The following is a 13,973-nucleotide window of genomic DNA, read 5'->3' as shown; positions in this document are numbered from 1 at the left end:
AGAAAATAAACTACTAAAAATTAGGAGATAAGCACTTGGATGGCACTGGGAGAGGGGATACAGCAATAAGGCCAAAATCCTGAAAGGGGCATGTGAATGTTTTAAGTTTGGGAGACACTGCTCTAAGGTATAGTTTCAGGTTTTACCATTAGTCATTAACTATCCATAACATTTTTATAATATAGAACTAATCGCTAGGCAAAAGTTTGCTTCAGCTTTGGAATCTATAGCTCACTTTGCAAGTATTTTAGAAACAAGAAGCTAGTCCTTGTGGGTAGCTGAATATCCTTTCATAAAGAAGACTTATTTGCTTAGAAGTAGAAAAACATGAGCTGTTAGGAATTGATTCCGCTAGAGCAATAGAAGAAAGGACTTTTTCAAATTGTGCACCCAGTAACATGAGGTGAGGTGGGGGCAGAGAAGAGTTCATTGCTTTTAGGGTTTTTTTTTTTTTTTTTTTTTTTTTTAAATTAAAGAAAGGTGATAATTTACTACGGTTGAGAAATGGATTAATGCAATACACCTTTTATTTCTAGCAATTTTGATCGTACTGCTTTCCAGCTGCAGGAAAAAATAGATTGTGCTTTGTCAGTTCCCTCTGAAACAAGGGCTACCTACTATGCTTATGCAATGTGATTCTGGAGAATATAAGCAGAATTATTAAAGGCCTCACATCCCTCAATTCTGTTCTTGTGGAGGATTTAAGTTAGCTTAAAAAGGTTTGTTGTATTGCCTGAATATTGAAAAGTTATCGAGCGTATTTCAGGCAAAGGGTCTTTGTGTGTCCCCCACCCCAAGACAATTCTGTAAAGGTAGAGAGGGAGTCTGAGTGTAGTCCAGTGAGGGGCATCCTAGACTAGTGAGAAGGCTGCATGAAGTGGCCCTCCTTCATATCAGTGGACTGCGAGATTGTCATAACCAGTACAGTCTCCCGGGGTAGTGTGGTTTTGCTAACTGTGCTTGCATACCTAGAATTTGCATTGTGGGCTGATAGAACTGTAATAGCACTTCAGTTGGATGCAGAGGTGCCCTCACTTTACGTGCATATTATTTTTGTAATATAGGTTAGAAAAAATTATGTGGTTGGGAACCAGCAGAATCTGGCAATCCTGTGCGTGGGCAATGGTAAGCAAAATGTCTTGTGGGCCACACATAGAACCCCAATTGACTGGACGTTGCCCTCAAGCCACAGGTGCCCGCCACTGGTATTGTCTGTGTAATGCTGGCCAGTTGAGTAGAGCAGATGTCCGTGTTTGTATGTGAGCAATAAATTGTTTCATCATAACTGCTATTGGAATATGTCAGCACGCACTCTCTCCCTCTAGGAGAGAGTTCTTTAAAGAAAAGTCTTAAAGCTGTTAGTGTATTTTGATTCAAATATTCAATTTATTGCCGCATTTTATGAGGAAAGTGTAATAGAAATCACTGCTTATTATAGTACTGAGTTTCTTTCTTGGCATTCGTAAATATAGGATGAAATAATTTCAAAATGAGTCAGTATTTTGTGCGCAATTCAAGGTGCATGTAGAAAGTCTCATAAATGAAAGTAAGCAAAAAGATTTGCTGTTTGTGTAACACAGTTTTGACATTTGCTTTTTAAACTAATTTGACTTCAGTATTTTGCCTCAGTAAACTATGTTTAAAATCTATATTCTTGGTTTCAGTTTTTGTTGAAAATAGCTTTTATTGCTCAATACATCTTGCTTCATGATGCGTATTAGTAATAATTTCTTATTGAAGAGAACAGAGTTAGTGATTTGGAACTGCAATAACATTAGAGAAGTAGTGTGACATCACTCTGGTATCAGTTTTCTGGTGAGGCTAAGAACTCTCACAGCTAGAGGATGCTTTTTCTTAGTGTCAGGTCTGTGCAGGGTTCATTTGTGGAGCAGCTTCAAAGGGCTGTGCCTCACATCTTTCAAAGTGTTGTTTTTGTTGTTTGTGTTAAGCTTTTCGTAGAAAATGAATTTCCCTGAAGACTGGTGAGTAATTCTTTTGTTTTATGTCCGTTTCAGTAGCTAATGAATGTAAGAGATGGGGTTTTTCTTCCTTTCTTTCAAGGGGGGGATATGAGTTTGCTTTGTATAAATTTGGATTTATATAATGAATTGAAATTGTCTTTGAGGGTGTAGAACATTCTGCATTATAAGTTAAAACTTGAGAACTCAGTGTGAACTTTAAAAATAGCTATGTATTTCAGATTGGTATTGTTAACTGCATAGAGCATGTAAGATTAGCATTATTAAACATAACTTCCGCATTACATTTTTATCTTTGATATGCATCTTTTTGAACTGATAGCAGAAGAAACTTGTATGCTGGATGTGAAGTGAATTAATAGACTGCTAACAAAATAATTTATATTTGAAGCTCAGCCACTCAGTGTACTAGTATGTGGTTTTAGTGTTTTCGTAGATAGACTATACTAGTGCATAATTACAGCTGTTTAGTTCGTTAGCTTAGTGTGTATTCTCAAGCAGTTCTTTAATTAGCATGCAACAATACAAATACCTCAAAATGGGTAATTTCTATCACAGAGCATAGATAATGCTAGGATCTGACCATATACATATTACATGGGTGTTTGCAAGAAGTACACAGAACTGAAGAGAAAAAACTGATCTATTCTCAATGAAGCTATACAAATGGAGACTGCAGATATTTTTAAACCTTATACTTTGAGCTAAGAAACTGATCATAAAGTCTGACAAATTCTGCATATGTCTTTGCAGTTTTTTGGGCATGAGTAGTCTTAAGTATATTTAACAAATTCATACATGATGCACGTTTTTCTGGTCATTACAAAGAGAATATAGGATATTGCACTTTCACCAGACAAAGACTTGGAGGGAAGCCTTCTAATGGTATCTGGCTGTCAACACAGTCCAAAAACTCTCAAGCAGATTCAAATATTAAAAATCTGTAAATCATTCTTCTCTTCTTAAGGACTGGAATTTGTACTAGTACATCTATAAATCCATAAACAAGCATATTTTGTCAAAAGTCTGCATATTTATCACAATAGGGATATCAGGTCTTGGTGGAGAAATAAACTTAACCCCCTCTGAGTAATGAAATTAATCTTTATAGATGTTAGATACTAGTTTATTTAAAAAAAAAAAAAAAAGGTAGTAAATTTAGGATCAAATACATGTGCTCAGAATCAGTTCTCTGTACAGCTAAGTGAATGTAATGTTCTTAGCTTTCAGAAGCTAGCACTGTATGTCAGTTGCTTCCTATGTGTCATCATTGATCCTCTGTTTCGGGTATAATATTTGGATATATTGATTTATTTTGGAGTTACTATTGTGTTAGTGATTGATATGATTTACTGTTTGCTATTGCATTAGCATTTTTTTTTGTTGCTGATGTTGAATTTCCAGCCAGAGTTAAAAAATAATTGAAGAAAGTATATGTACATTCATAATCTTAGTTTTAAACTTTCTGGAATGAGTGTAAATGTCCCTGCTGCATGCTTTTACATTTTACTTTTTAATTTGGTAATCCACTGAATTATTCTGGTACTGTTTGATCTCAGCCAAGTAAACTCTGTAAATATTTCCATATAAGAGGTGCTGCTTAAATGTTAACAGAAGCTAAAGGGTGGGGGGGGGGGTTGGGGGGGTGGGAAGTGAAATTTCGTGTCAATTTATGAAAAACTTGACATCTACCACACCACAGTGGTAAAAGAAGAGTAAATAATTTTAGCTTTAATTGTTGAAGGACCATAAGGACATTTTCCACATAAATGCAAAAACAGAGCTGTATTCCCAGTGCTAAGCTAGCTGTAAGTCACTTCACTGGGTATGTCAATCCTCCATCCCTTTGTATTTTCCATGCAGAGAGAGAAAAATTCCTCTTAAATTGGTAAAAATAATGTGGTAAGGATTTCTAATGAAAGAAAAGCAAGCAAAATGACCAGAGAAGCTTTCTTAACCAGTTATGTGGAACTAATTGTATCACAGAGGTGCTAATGTGAAACTTAAAGGTTTCTATTAACTTGCTAAGGCCTGGTTTGAACTAAGGAACAAAGTCAATTCCCGATACATGATTCTAGGTATGCCATTAGTTTAGCTACAATCAACATATCAGGATTGATTTTGTTCCATAATGTAGATCATGGCTCTTTGGGCTTGTGCCGATGTCCCTGGAGTACCAGGGTCGACGGCCAAGCCAGAGAGATGGATTTTGTTGTGTCGTTGAACTCAAACTCAGGAGAATCAATCATGGCATGCCAAATGTGTGGCAAGTATAGACATATCATGAGTGAGTCACTTTCGTGTAAGTAATAAAATGTCTACATCATTAAATCCCAGTATTCTGACTCAAACACAGAAACAAATCCAAGACAAAAGTATGCTGTCTATAAGTAGGCTGTGAAAGGCAACTGCTAAAATATTAAATCTGAGCAAATGCTTTTAAATCTTCAGAAATCTAACTCTGTTGAAACTCACTGATATTTTGAATGTGATATCACAGCTGGAATTGTTACTGGGAATGTTAAAAGATTAAAATAGTGTACTTCATCTGATAATCGCTAAAAATACTTCATCATGTAAGTTTTTTGTAATTTAATTGAACTTGTGGTATCAGCATGACTCTTTCATGAGGAATGTGTTTAATCTTTTGTTGAAATCCCTATTGCATTAAAATAATTTGATCCCTGCTGAAATCATGTGCTTCATGAGCACAGTGTAGAGTATGGAAGCATGATGAGGCTTGCAGATAAATCAGAGAGAGATGTTGAATGCTTGGTAGGATATTTTTTGTAATTATTTCCATTCTCGAATACAAGTTTCATTTGTAGCCATATTCACTGGAATGAACTTTGTGCACATGCAAGCAGATTTAAATAGTTGCAAGTTTGTTTTATAGTATGGGTTTTAATTTTCCCATGTTGAAATATCAACATGAATTTTTCATAACTTGCTACTGTGGGAAACAGAAAAGCAAGTAATCTTTCTTGATCTTTCAGAAGTAAGTGGGTGCATACTTTGGAGCTGAGCAAAGAGAATTCTGTTTAAATGCTTCTATTTGGCAAAATGTATATACTCAGATGAAACTCCCACTTTGGCAAAGAATTTTTTCTTCATCTGTTATCTTTATCACTACATAGCCGTGTCTACACATAACTAAAAACTTTGAAAGGGGCATGCTAATGGCCAAATCGAAGAATACTAATGAGGTGCTGAAGTGCATATTCATTGCCTCATTAGCATGCTACCGGCTGCAGCACTTCGAAAGTGCTGCGGTTCGATCCCACGCGACTCGTCTACACCGGGGTCCTTTTCAAAAGGACCCCGCCAACATCCAGATCCCCTTATTCCTATGCGCTCGTGCCCAGACCCATGCCTGTCTCACATCCTCCCTTCCTCCCTGTCAGACCCCGCAACCTCAGCTTCCTCCATGGTCTGGAAAGTTCCATAGTGTGGCATGCCCTATTTCCCAGGATTGATGGTTTAAAGTGGTTCTACTGCACATGGTGGTTTCTTCCTAAAAATACCAGGAAAAGCAATTTATAAATAGAGGTTAAATTGATACTGATTTAAAAAAAAATACTGGACATAACTGATATACACAATTTTTTCTGGAATCTTGCACTAGTATCTAATTACAGGTTGAACCTCAGGTCCGGCAAAATCCATGGTCTGGCATGATTTTAGTTAGCTGGATGTCTACTTATATGCATGTGGCCAAATTGCCTGTGGTCCCGAAAATTTTATTTACAGTTAGCATTCCTGGCGCTGAGCATTCTATGCTGTTATTTTACTCTAATTTTCCCATAAATGCCTTCCAAGAACCCATTAAGCAATGGAAGTGCTGGGAATGCAGCTATACAATATTGACTTCTTGGGGTTCAACAAATTCCGTGGTTAAGCACCTGTCTCATCCTGAGGTGCTGGATTAGAGAGGTGTAACCTGTTCTCTTGTAATTTTTTTAAAACTGATTTGTGTGTAATTTATTACTGTTAATCTTCTGGAAAGTTTTTACTTACTCAGAACATTTATTTTTGTGAAAAATTTATGTAACAAATATTCAGTTTTATATAACATATTAAGTCTAGTTTTAATGTAATATGATCAGAATCCTCAAGTAACATTGGTTTATATTGCTCACCTGCTCATGCTCTGCCCTTTCCCTAACCTCTTGCCTCCTCCCCATTCTCCACCCCTACTTGCGTCGTCTTGAAAAAGTGCCACGCTGCTTCCAGGGAGTTGGGGCGCTACCCTCTTTGCAGTGGTGCAGTGCAGCCTGGAAGCAGCACAAATTCAGGCCACTCCATCTGGGGAAGGGGTGGGACTGCCCCCACACTCCCTGGAAGCAGCACTGGGGAGAGGGAGAGGGAGAGGAAGAGGAAGAAATGCATGTGGCCCCCTGTACACACCCACATGTCAGCTGTGGTGGTAGTAATATAGCTGTAGGCAGCTGCTGGTATTTTAAGTACCCTATCACATGAGTGGTCAGATCAGGTCTCCGCAAGCCAGAGGTTAAAATGCCAGAAACTGCATAGATCTGATCTTCAGTAGTAGCACTCCCGTTATTATTGTTGCTGCCTTGTAATGACTGGAATCATGGTGATGACAAAAGTTGGTTCTTATCGAAGTACTTTCCTAAGGTGAGTGGGAAGCACTACAACAACTAGAAGTTGGACTGTATAACATGAAAAGACTTGAAGGATGCCAGTTTCCATATCCCAGTTTCAGTCTCACAGATGCTTTCTACATTTTGCTCTGGGAGCACAGTGCAACTCTTTGGTTTAGCAACTGGACTGTGAGTGTTTACAAAAGTTGTAGCAGGGCTACAGTCTGTTAGGGCATCTTATCAGTTTTTTGAAAAACAAAAAAATTTTTTTTGTAGTTTGGAAGAACAAACTGAGGCAAGGAGATCTTCGTTTTTGTGTCCCTAAGGAGAATTCTCTCTCTCAAACTTAGTGCTTCAGAAATCCTTTCCATCTGTGCATGTTTTCTAGAGGACAAAGGAAAAATGAGTAATGCAACATGTGGTAAACTATAGTTAATTTTTCTGTTGAAAGCAATTTACTAATCACTTGTATCTCTATTAAATCCAATTTTGACAAACTGTCTGCAGTTCTTTAAGATTTTACCAAGAGTTAAGCTTTGCAGTGTCTGTAATGCAGCAGCCAGGCCACTGTCATGCTCTTGTTTTCTAAAATGTGTGCACTTTGACAGATACAGACTAAGTGGTCAATGCTATCGAAGTTTCATTTTATCCCTGTTACTGTATTGATTTTAAACACTCATTAAGAAATTAAGCTCTGATGTATTGCATAAATGGCTTCATACTGAGCGCTTGTCTAAGATGGGATGTTTTGGACATAAGTAGCTGACACCAGAACAAATGCCTAGTATAGATGTGACATAAGTAACTTCACCATCACGGTGCTTTCTCTATACAGGGAGAAGTTGACCAGCCCAGTAATTCCAGATTGCACATATGAGTACAGTTATGCTGGTATAAATTAGCTATTCCAAAGTAACTTCCCCTTGTGGACAGTATACTGGGATAAGTGATTTTATTCTGAAATAATTACCTTCTAGAATCAAAATTTCTGAATAGTGTACTTATATAAGGGAGTTATTTCAAAATAGCTTCTATTTGTAATGAGGTCCACCAGTTCTCAGTCTTGTCTCTGTAGTATGCAGCCTTTAAGGCAGACCAAACTTGTCAATTAGTAGCAGGAGAAGTTGGCCCCTTTTCTGCGAGACTGCCAGTACAAATATCTGCTCTGTGAGCTGCAGGCAGGCAGACTCTCTCTTCCATGCTGCAAAGCAAGATTTAAAGGGGGGAGTCCTTCCTGAGGAAAAGAGGAGTCAGGGCATGCAGATAGCCATCTTAAATCTTCTTTGAGTAAAAGCTGCAGAACCTGTCACTTTCCACAGAGGAAACAAGGCCTTTACTCCTTATTTTTTCTAGGGGAAAAAAATCAGAAGGCTATAGACTAGGGCTGTTTCTACATGTACCACTTTCTTCAAAAGTGGCATGCTAATAAACAGCCTGAAATATGCTAATGAGGCATGGATGCACATTCCCTGTGCCTCATTAGCATAAAGTCACATGATTTGGAGTCCAGCTGGACTCCAAAACGCTGTTTAGAAGCATGGCCCCTGGGGGGGGGGTGTCTTCTGGAAGGAAGTCCTTCTTCCGGAGGTCCCTTTTTCCCAAAAATTATGGGGAAGAAGGGGCCTCTGGAAGAAGGACTTCCTTCTGGAAGACCCCCCAGGGGCCGTGCTTCTAAACAGTGTTTTGCCAAATCATGGGACCTTATGCTAGTGAGGCACGGGGAATTTGAATCCACACCTCATTAGCATATTTTGGGCTGTTTATCAGCTGTGAGAAATGGCCTTGTTGGCTACAGCAAATATCCCAACAGATTTATGAAGAAATCAAAACTCAAGGAGGAAAACTTAAAATTCACACTTAGTCCCACCAATGAAAGGGACAGCATTACATCAGCAGACTTGAAGAATTCCCGTCTACATATCCCCCAAAACAGGCAGTCCTGTAGCACCTTAAACACTAACAGTTTTATTTATTAGGTAATGAGCTGCTTCTTCGAGTGTCCCTGTGGGTGCTCCACATTAGGTGTTGGGCTCGCCCGGCGCCGCAGATCGGATCTTCCAAACAGTTTCTGCTGGACCGCGCATGCGCCGGCGCGCACCGCTCCCTTGCGCGCTCCTGGCCACGTGCGCGATCCGGTCCCCACCACTTCCTCTTAACCGCCATCAGCTGCAGACGGAATCCGACTAGGCTACGGCCAAGTTAGCGTATTCAGTGGTTTTTCGCTGTTTTCTTTAAAGTTTTCAAGTTCTTAGTCTATTGTTAAGTTAGCCAGTTGTTGTTTTCAAAAAAAAAACAACAAGAAACAACAAGCGGGACGGAATTCAGTCCAGTCCTATTAACAAGCGGAGCACCGGAGGCCAGGAGCCTAGGGCCATTAGCCCTCCTGCCGTGGCAGGCTATCGGAGAGGGGGAAAACAGCACAGAGAAGGTGCTAAGTACCCCATTAACAAGTAAAAGACTCACCAACAATGTCCTCTTCAGGATTCAAGAAATGTGAGTCTTGCCGAGAGGCAATGCCAGCGTCTGATGGGCACAGTCACTGTATAAGGTGCCTTGGGGAGTCCCATGTCATGCAGAAATGCTCCTTCTGTGCAAAATTAACAGCCAGAGCAAGGAAGGACAGGGAGATGCGGCTTAAAATGCTGCTATTCGACAAGGCCCTCCAGCCAGACGTGCCGGAGCGGCCGCAGCAGGAGGGACCCTCCGGGGCCCATAAAAGGAGAGCTGCCTCCATCACCCCATCAGCGCAAAAACGGAGGAAAGTCTCCCCAACCCGATCCCTGCCGGCAGCAACAGCGAGCGGGACGGGAGGAGCGCACAGCCCCCAGCCGCAGCAACAGCTGATCGGCGGCGGCACGGAGAGCCACGTGGAGGCGGCTCAGGCTCCGATGATCAAACAGCTGCCCTGCACTGCAGGCAGGGCGGCGGCTAAACAAGCGCCGGTACCGGCGGCACCGCAGGCAGCGGCACCGACTCCCGGGGAACTGGCGGTGCAGAGCACGCAGGCACGCAGCCTGCAGGCACCGGAGGACACCGCCCGCGCGGCACCGCCCAAGAGCTTGCCAAGCGTGGTGCGGACGGGGCCGAGATCCCCTGCATGTCAGGGGGCGGAGCCACCCCCTCAAGGGAGGGGGAAGGCTGCACAGAAAGCAAGGCACCTCAGCCCCTCTCCAGACAGGGCTGCAGAGTTGCTTTCTCTCAGCCCTCCGCTCGTGCTGTGGACTCCAACTAGAAGGCAGGGGTGCCCCCTAGCCTACCCGGAGCCTCCGTCTCCATTTTTACAACCAGCCTCGCCCTTCTTGGGGTTTGAGCCGCTGGAGTACTATCACAAATCGCTCTCTCCAGTGTCCCATGTCTCTCGACGATCTCGCTCCCCCAGACGCAGGGGGTACGCACCAAGGGAGTGGTCCAGGTCACCTTCCCAAGAACAGTGCCCATGCTGCCATGGTCATCCCTATCACGCGGGGCATAGACACCACCGGCATTTTACCAGGGAAAGATCCCCACAGACGGTCCAGTATCCCCGAGGGCAATCGCGAATGGGGACAGAGACTCAAGTATCTCAGGGGCAACTGGTTATGGAACCCCGAGATTTTCCCTTGCAAGCTTCCAGCGAGCGGATGTCCCATCGCCAACAGGAACCGGAAGGGTCCAGAGAGGCGTATCCTAGTGGTTCCTCGCTCTCCTCCCCGGACGAGGCTACGGCCCCGGGGGACATCCATCCTCCGGACGATCTCAAACGCTTTCAAGAGCTGTTTAAAAGGGTGGCCTTCACGCAAGGCATCCAGACAGCAGAGGTGCAAGAGAAACACCATAAGCTCCTCAAAAATCTGAGACCTCCGGCCTCCTCCAAAATAGCAATACCGCTTGACGAAGCAATCTTGGAGTCCGCCATTACGATATGGCAGACCCCTGCGACTATTCCGCCTGTCCACAAGAGAGCGGACAAGAAATACTTTGTGCTGGCGAAGGGCATGGAGTTTCTGTTCAGCCACCCACAACCAAATTCCTTGGTGGTAGAGTCGTCGCAACAAAGATCAAAGACATCTCAATTCAAGACAGGGGGAACAGACAAAGATGCCAAGAAGCTAGAGCTGTTCGGCAGAAAGGTCTACTCCTCCTCCACACTACTGTTGCGAATGGCAAATTACGCAGCGCATCTAGCGAACCACAATTTCAACAACTACACTAGGTTAACCTCCCTCATGGACTCGCTTCCAGACGACAAGAAACCGGTGCTCAAGGCCATCGTGCAAGAAGGCTACGCGGCCTCGAGGACGGGAGTTCAGATCGCCCTGGATGTTGCGGACGCAGCAGCATGCTCCACAGCTACGGCAGTGGTGATGCGAAGGGAGTCCTGGCTCCAGACTTCGGGTATACCGAGGGATCTGCAGGCAAAGATCGTCGATCTTCCCTTCGACACGCAGAAGCTGTTTGCTGAATCAACTGACCCGGTCCTTCATTCCAGTAAAGATTCAAGAGCCACACTTAGGACCCTGGGGATTTACACCCCTCCACACGGAAAGAAAAAATACTACCCTCAACAAAGACGGTACCAGTACCAGCCACAGCGTCCCCAGTACCACAGGGGTTACGAGCAAGGGCGACATCAACAGCACCAGCAGTACAGAACTCCCAGGCGATGTTCCCAACAGAGCCGTGACTCCTCGGGGCAAGGCCAAAGGCCACAAGTTTGACACACAGATCCAGGGCTGCGCCATCACTACCATCGCACAAGGTCATCCGAAGCTGTTATTCCACCATCGTCTCCGACCATTCTACGACCAGTGGCAAAGGATCACCACAGACAAATGGGTGCTGGAGATCATAGCCACGGGGTACGCCATCCACTTCCAGTCGCTCCCACCGCCACGACCTCCACCCAGGCCCCACCTCCAGGAGGCCTCCCACGTAGCGAGGCTCAAGCAGGAGGTAAACCATCTCATGCTCATAGGGGCAGTGGAAAGGGTGCCGGAGCAACTACAAGGGAAAGGGTTCTACTCGAGGTACTTCCTCATGGAGAAAAAGACAGGAGGCTGGAGGCCCATCTTAGATCTTCAAGGCCTCAACCGGTACCTGTGCAAGCAACGCTTTCGGATGATCACAATCGCCTCCATCCTTACGGCACTGGACGATGCAGATTGGTTCGCAGCCCTCGACTTACAAGACGCGTATTTTCACATAACTATCCATCCGGCTCACCGACGATTCCTCCGGTTCATGGTAGGCAAAGAACATCTTCAATACAAGGTCCTACCATTTGGCCTCTCCTCGGCCCCTAGTCTTCCCCAAGACCTTGGCAGTGGTGTCAGCCTACCTGCACAGACAGGGGGTATTTATATTCCCGTATCTGGACGACTGCCTACTCAAAGGGGCCTCAAAGGAAGAGGTACTACGCATGATACGCGTCACAGCAGGCACGTTCTCTTCGCTCGGCCTGGTTATCAATCTGGCAAAATCAAAGATAGACCCCACACAGGACATAGAGTTCATAGGGGCACGCATAAATTCTATTACAGCGAGAGTGTATCTACCAGAGACACGCTTTCGGGCCATCGGCTCCCTCGTGCAAGTCATCACCTTCAGCCTTACGGTGCTGGTTCTGACATGCTTACAGCTGCTGGGCCACATGGCAGCAGCGACGTTCGTAGTAGAGAACGCCAGGTTGCACATGCGCAGCATGCAGCACTGGCTGGCAAGCGTATACAAACCGGCAGCACACACCGTTCACAGGGTGGTGTCGCCCACGACAGAGGTGCGCAAATCCCTGCAATGGTGGGTAAACCCCAAGAACATGCTAACAGGGGTACCCTTCCACCAACCACAAATATCGGTTTTTCTTACTACAGATGCCTCCCACATAGGGTGGGGAGCACACATGGGCGAAGAGGTGACGCAAGGACTGTGGTCCTCCGCGGAACAGTCACTGCACATAAATATACTGGAGCTCAGAGCAGTGTTGAACGACTGCAGACACTTTCGAGCCAATATACAAGGCAAAGTAGTCGGGATCAGTACAGACAATACCTCCACCATGTTTTATATAAATCGGCAAGGAGGAGCTCGGTCCCGTGCCTTATGTGCGGAAGCAGTCCAGTTGTGGAACTGGTGCATCGCCAACAATATAACCTTGAAAGCCTCGTACTTACCAGGCGCTCACAATGTGAAGGCAGACCAGCTGAGCAGGCGTTTTGCACGCATGAGTGGCAGATCCGTCCCGCATGGGGCTTTCCCCAGAGAGACCTGTTTGCCACTCAACACAACAAGAAGTGCCCACGATTCTGCTCCATGGCAGGACTGGGACGGGGGTCCCTGGGGGACGCATTTGCGATCTCGTGGAGGGGCCCCCTGCTTTACGCTTTTCCTCCCACAGTGCTGATCCACAAAGTCTTGCAGAAAGCCAGGAGGGAAGGAGCCCAAATGATCCTGATAGTCCCAACGTGGGATCAACAGCAATGGTTCCCCCTACTCCTGCGCATGTCAGACCATCCACCGATGCCCCTTCCGGTGGCGCCGGATCTGCTCACGCAAGCCCAGGGGTCCATAGTGCATCCGCACCCCCAAGGCCTGCGACTACAAGCGTGGTTAATCCATGGCTCAGCTCCCTAGAGAGCACATGTACGGAGGAAGTGCAACAAGTCCTAGAAAGTAGCAGGAGGACTTCCACCAGGAAGACCTACAAGCAGAAATGGACTCACTTCATGGCATGGTGTTCTACCAAACAGCTAGCCCCCCTTTCGGTGGCTATACCTGTAATATTAGAGTATTTGCTGGACCTCAAGAGAGGAGGACTCTCACTGTCCTCGTTAAAGGTCCACCTTGCTGCCATTTCGGCGTTCAGACACGAAGAGGAAGGGCACACGGTGTTCGCCTATCCCATGGTTACCAGGTTCCTCAAAGGGTTGGTAAACCTATGCCCCCCTCAGAAACCGCTTCCACCTTCGTGGAACTTGGACCTGGTGCTTAATGTGCAAACGGGACCACCGTTCGAGCCTTTAGCCACGGTTTCCCTCCGCCTCCTTACGATAAAGACGACCTTCCTTCTCTCAATCACGTCAGCTCGCAGGGTGAGTGAGCTTGCGGCAGTTATGGCAACGCCACCCTGCACAGTATTTTCCAAGAAGGTCGTAACCATACGGCTGCATCTAGCCTTGGTTCCTAAAGTTTCTTCTGAGTTTCATATTAACGAAGCTGTTGTTTTACCCTCGTTTTATTGAAAGCCTCATAACTCTAACGAAGAGGCGCGCCTACACCTCCTGGACGTGAGGAGGACCAAGTCCTTCCGGAAAACGGATAGACTCCTCGTCTCTCTCGCTCCCAAATCGAAAGGAGAAGGTCTCTCTTCGCAGAGAATCTCGAAGCACATCGTATCCTGCATAAAAATGTGCTA

General features: G+C 44.9%; 1 protein-coding gene across 15 annotated transcripts in view; it reads left to right on the top strand.

Annotated features, from left to right (window-relative positions):
• The window catches only part of PLEKHA5 (pleckstrin homology domain containing A5), a 313,047-nt gene that overhangs the window by 128,762 nt on the left and 170,312 nt on the right, over positions 1-13,973 (top strand). Inside the window, exon 1 of one of the 15 annotated variants that reach the window (XM_075005041.1) lies at positions 1,888-1,982. The exons of 13 other annotated variants lie outside the window; for them this stretch is intronic. In XM_075005041.1, coding sequence (XP_074861142.1) covers positions 1,963-1,982 — 20 coding nt within the window. In that variant the 5' untranslated portion in view covers positions 1,888-1,962. Of the gene's footprint in view, positions 1-1,887; positions 1,983-6,549; positions 6,618-13,973 lie in introns of those variants that run through there. One more of the 15 variants, XM_075005024.1, reaches the window with a different exon arrangement.

The sequence above is a fragment of the Carettochelys insculpta genome, chromosome 1, assembly GCF_033958435.1.
Source record: "Carettochelys insculpta isolate YL-2023 chromosome 1, ASM3395843v1, whole genome shotgun sequence".
NCBI classification, from domain to species: domain Eukaryota; kingdom Metazoa; phylum Chordata; order Testudines; family Carettochelyidae; genus Carettochelys; species Carettochelys insculpta.
The sequence above is the reverse complement of the archived record's forward strand: the minus strand, read 5'-3'. Positions and strand labels throughout refer to the sequence as shown.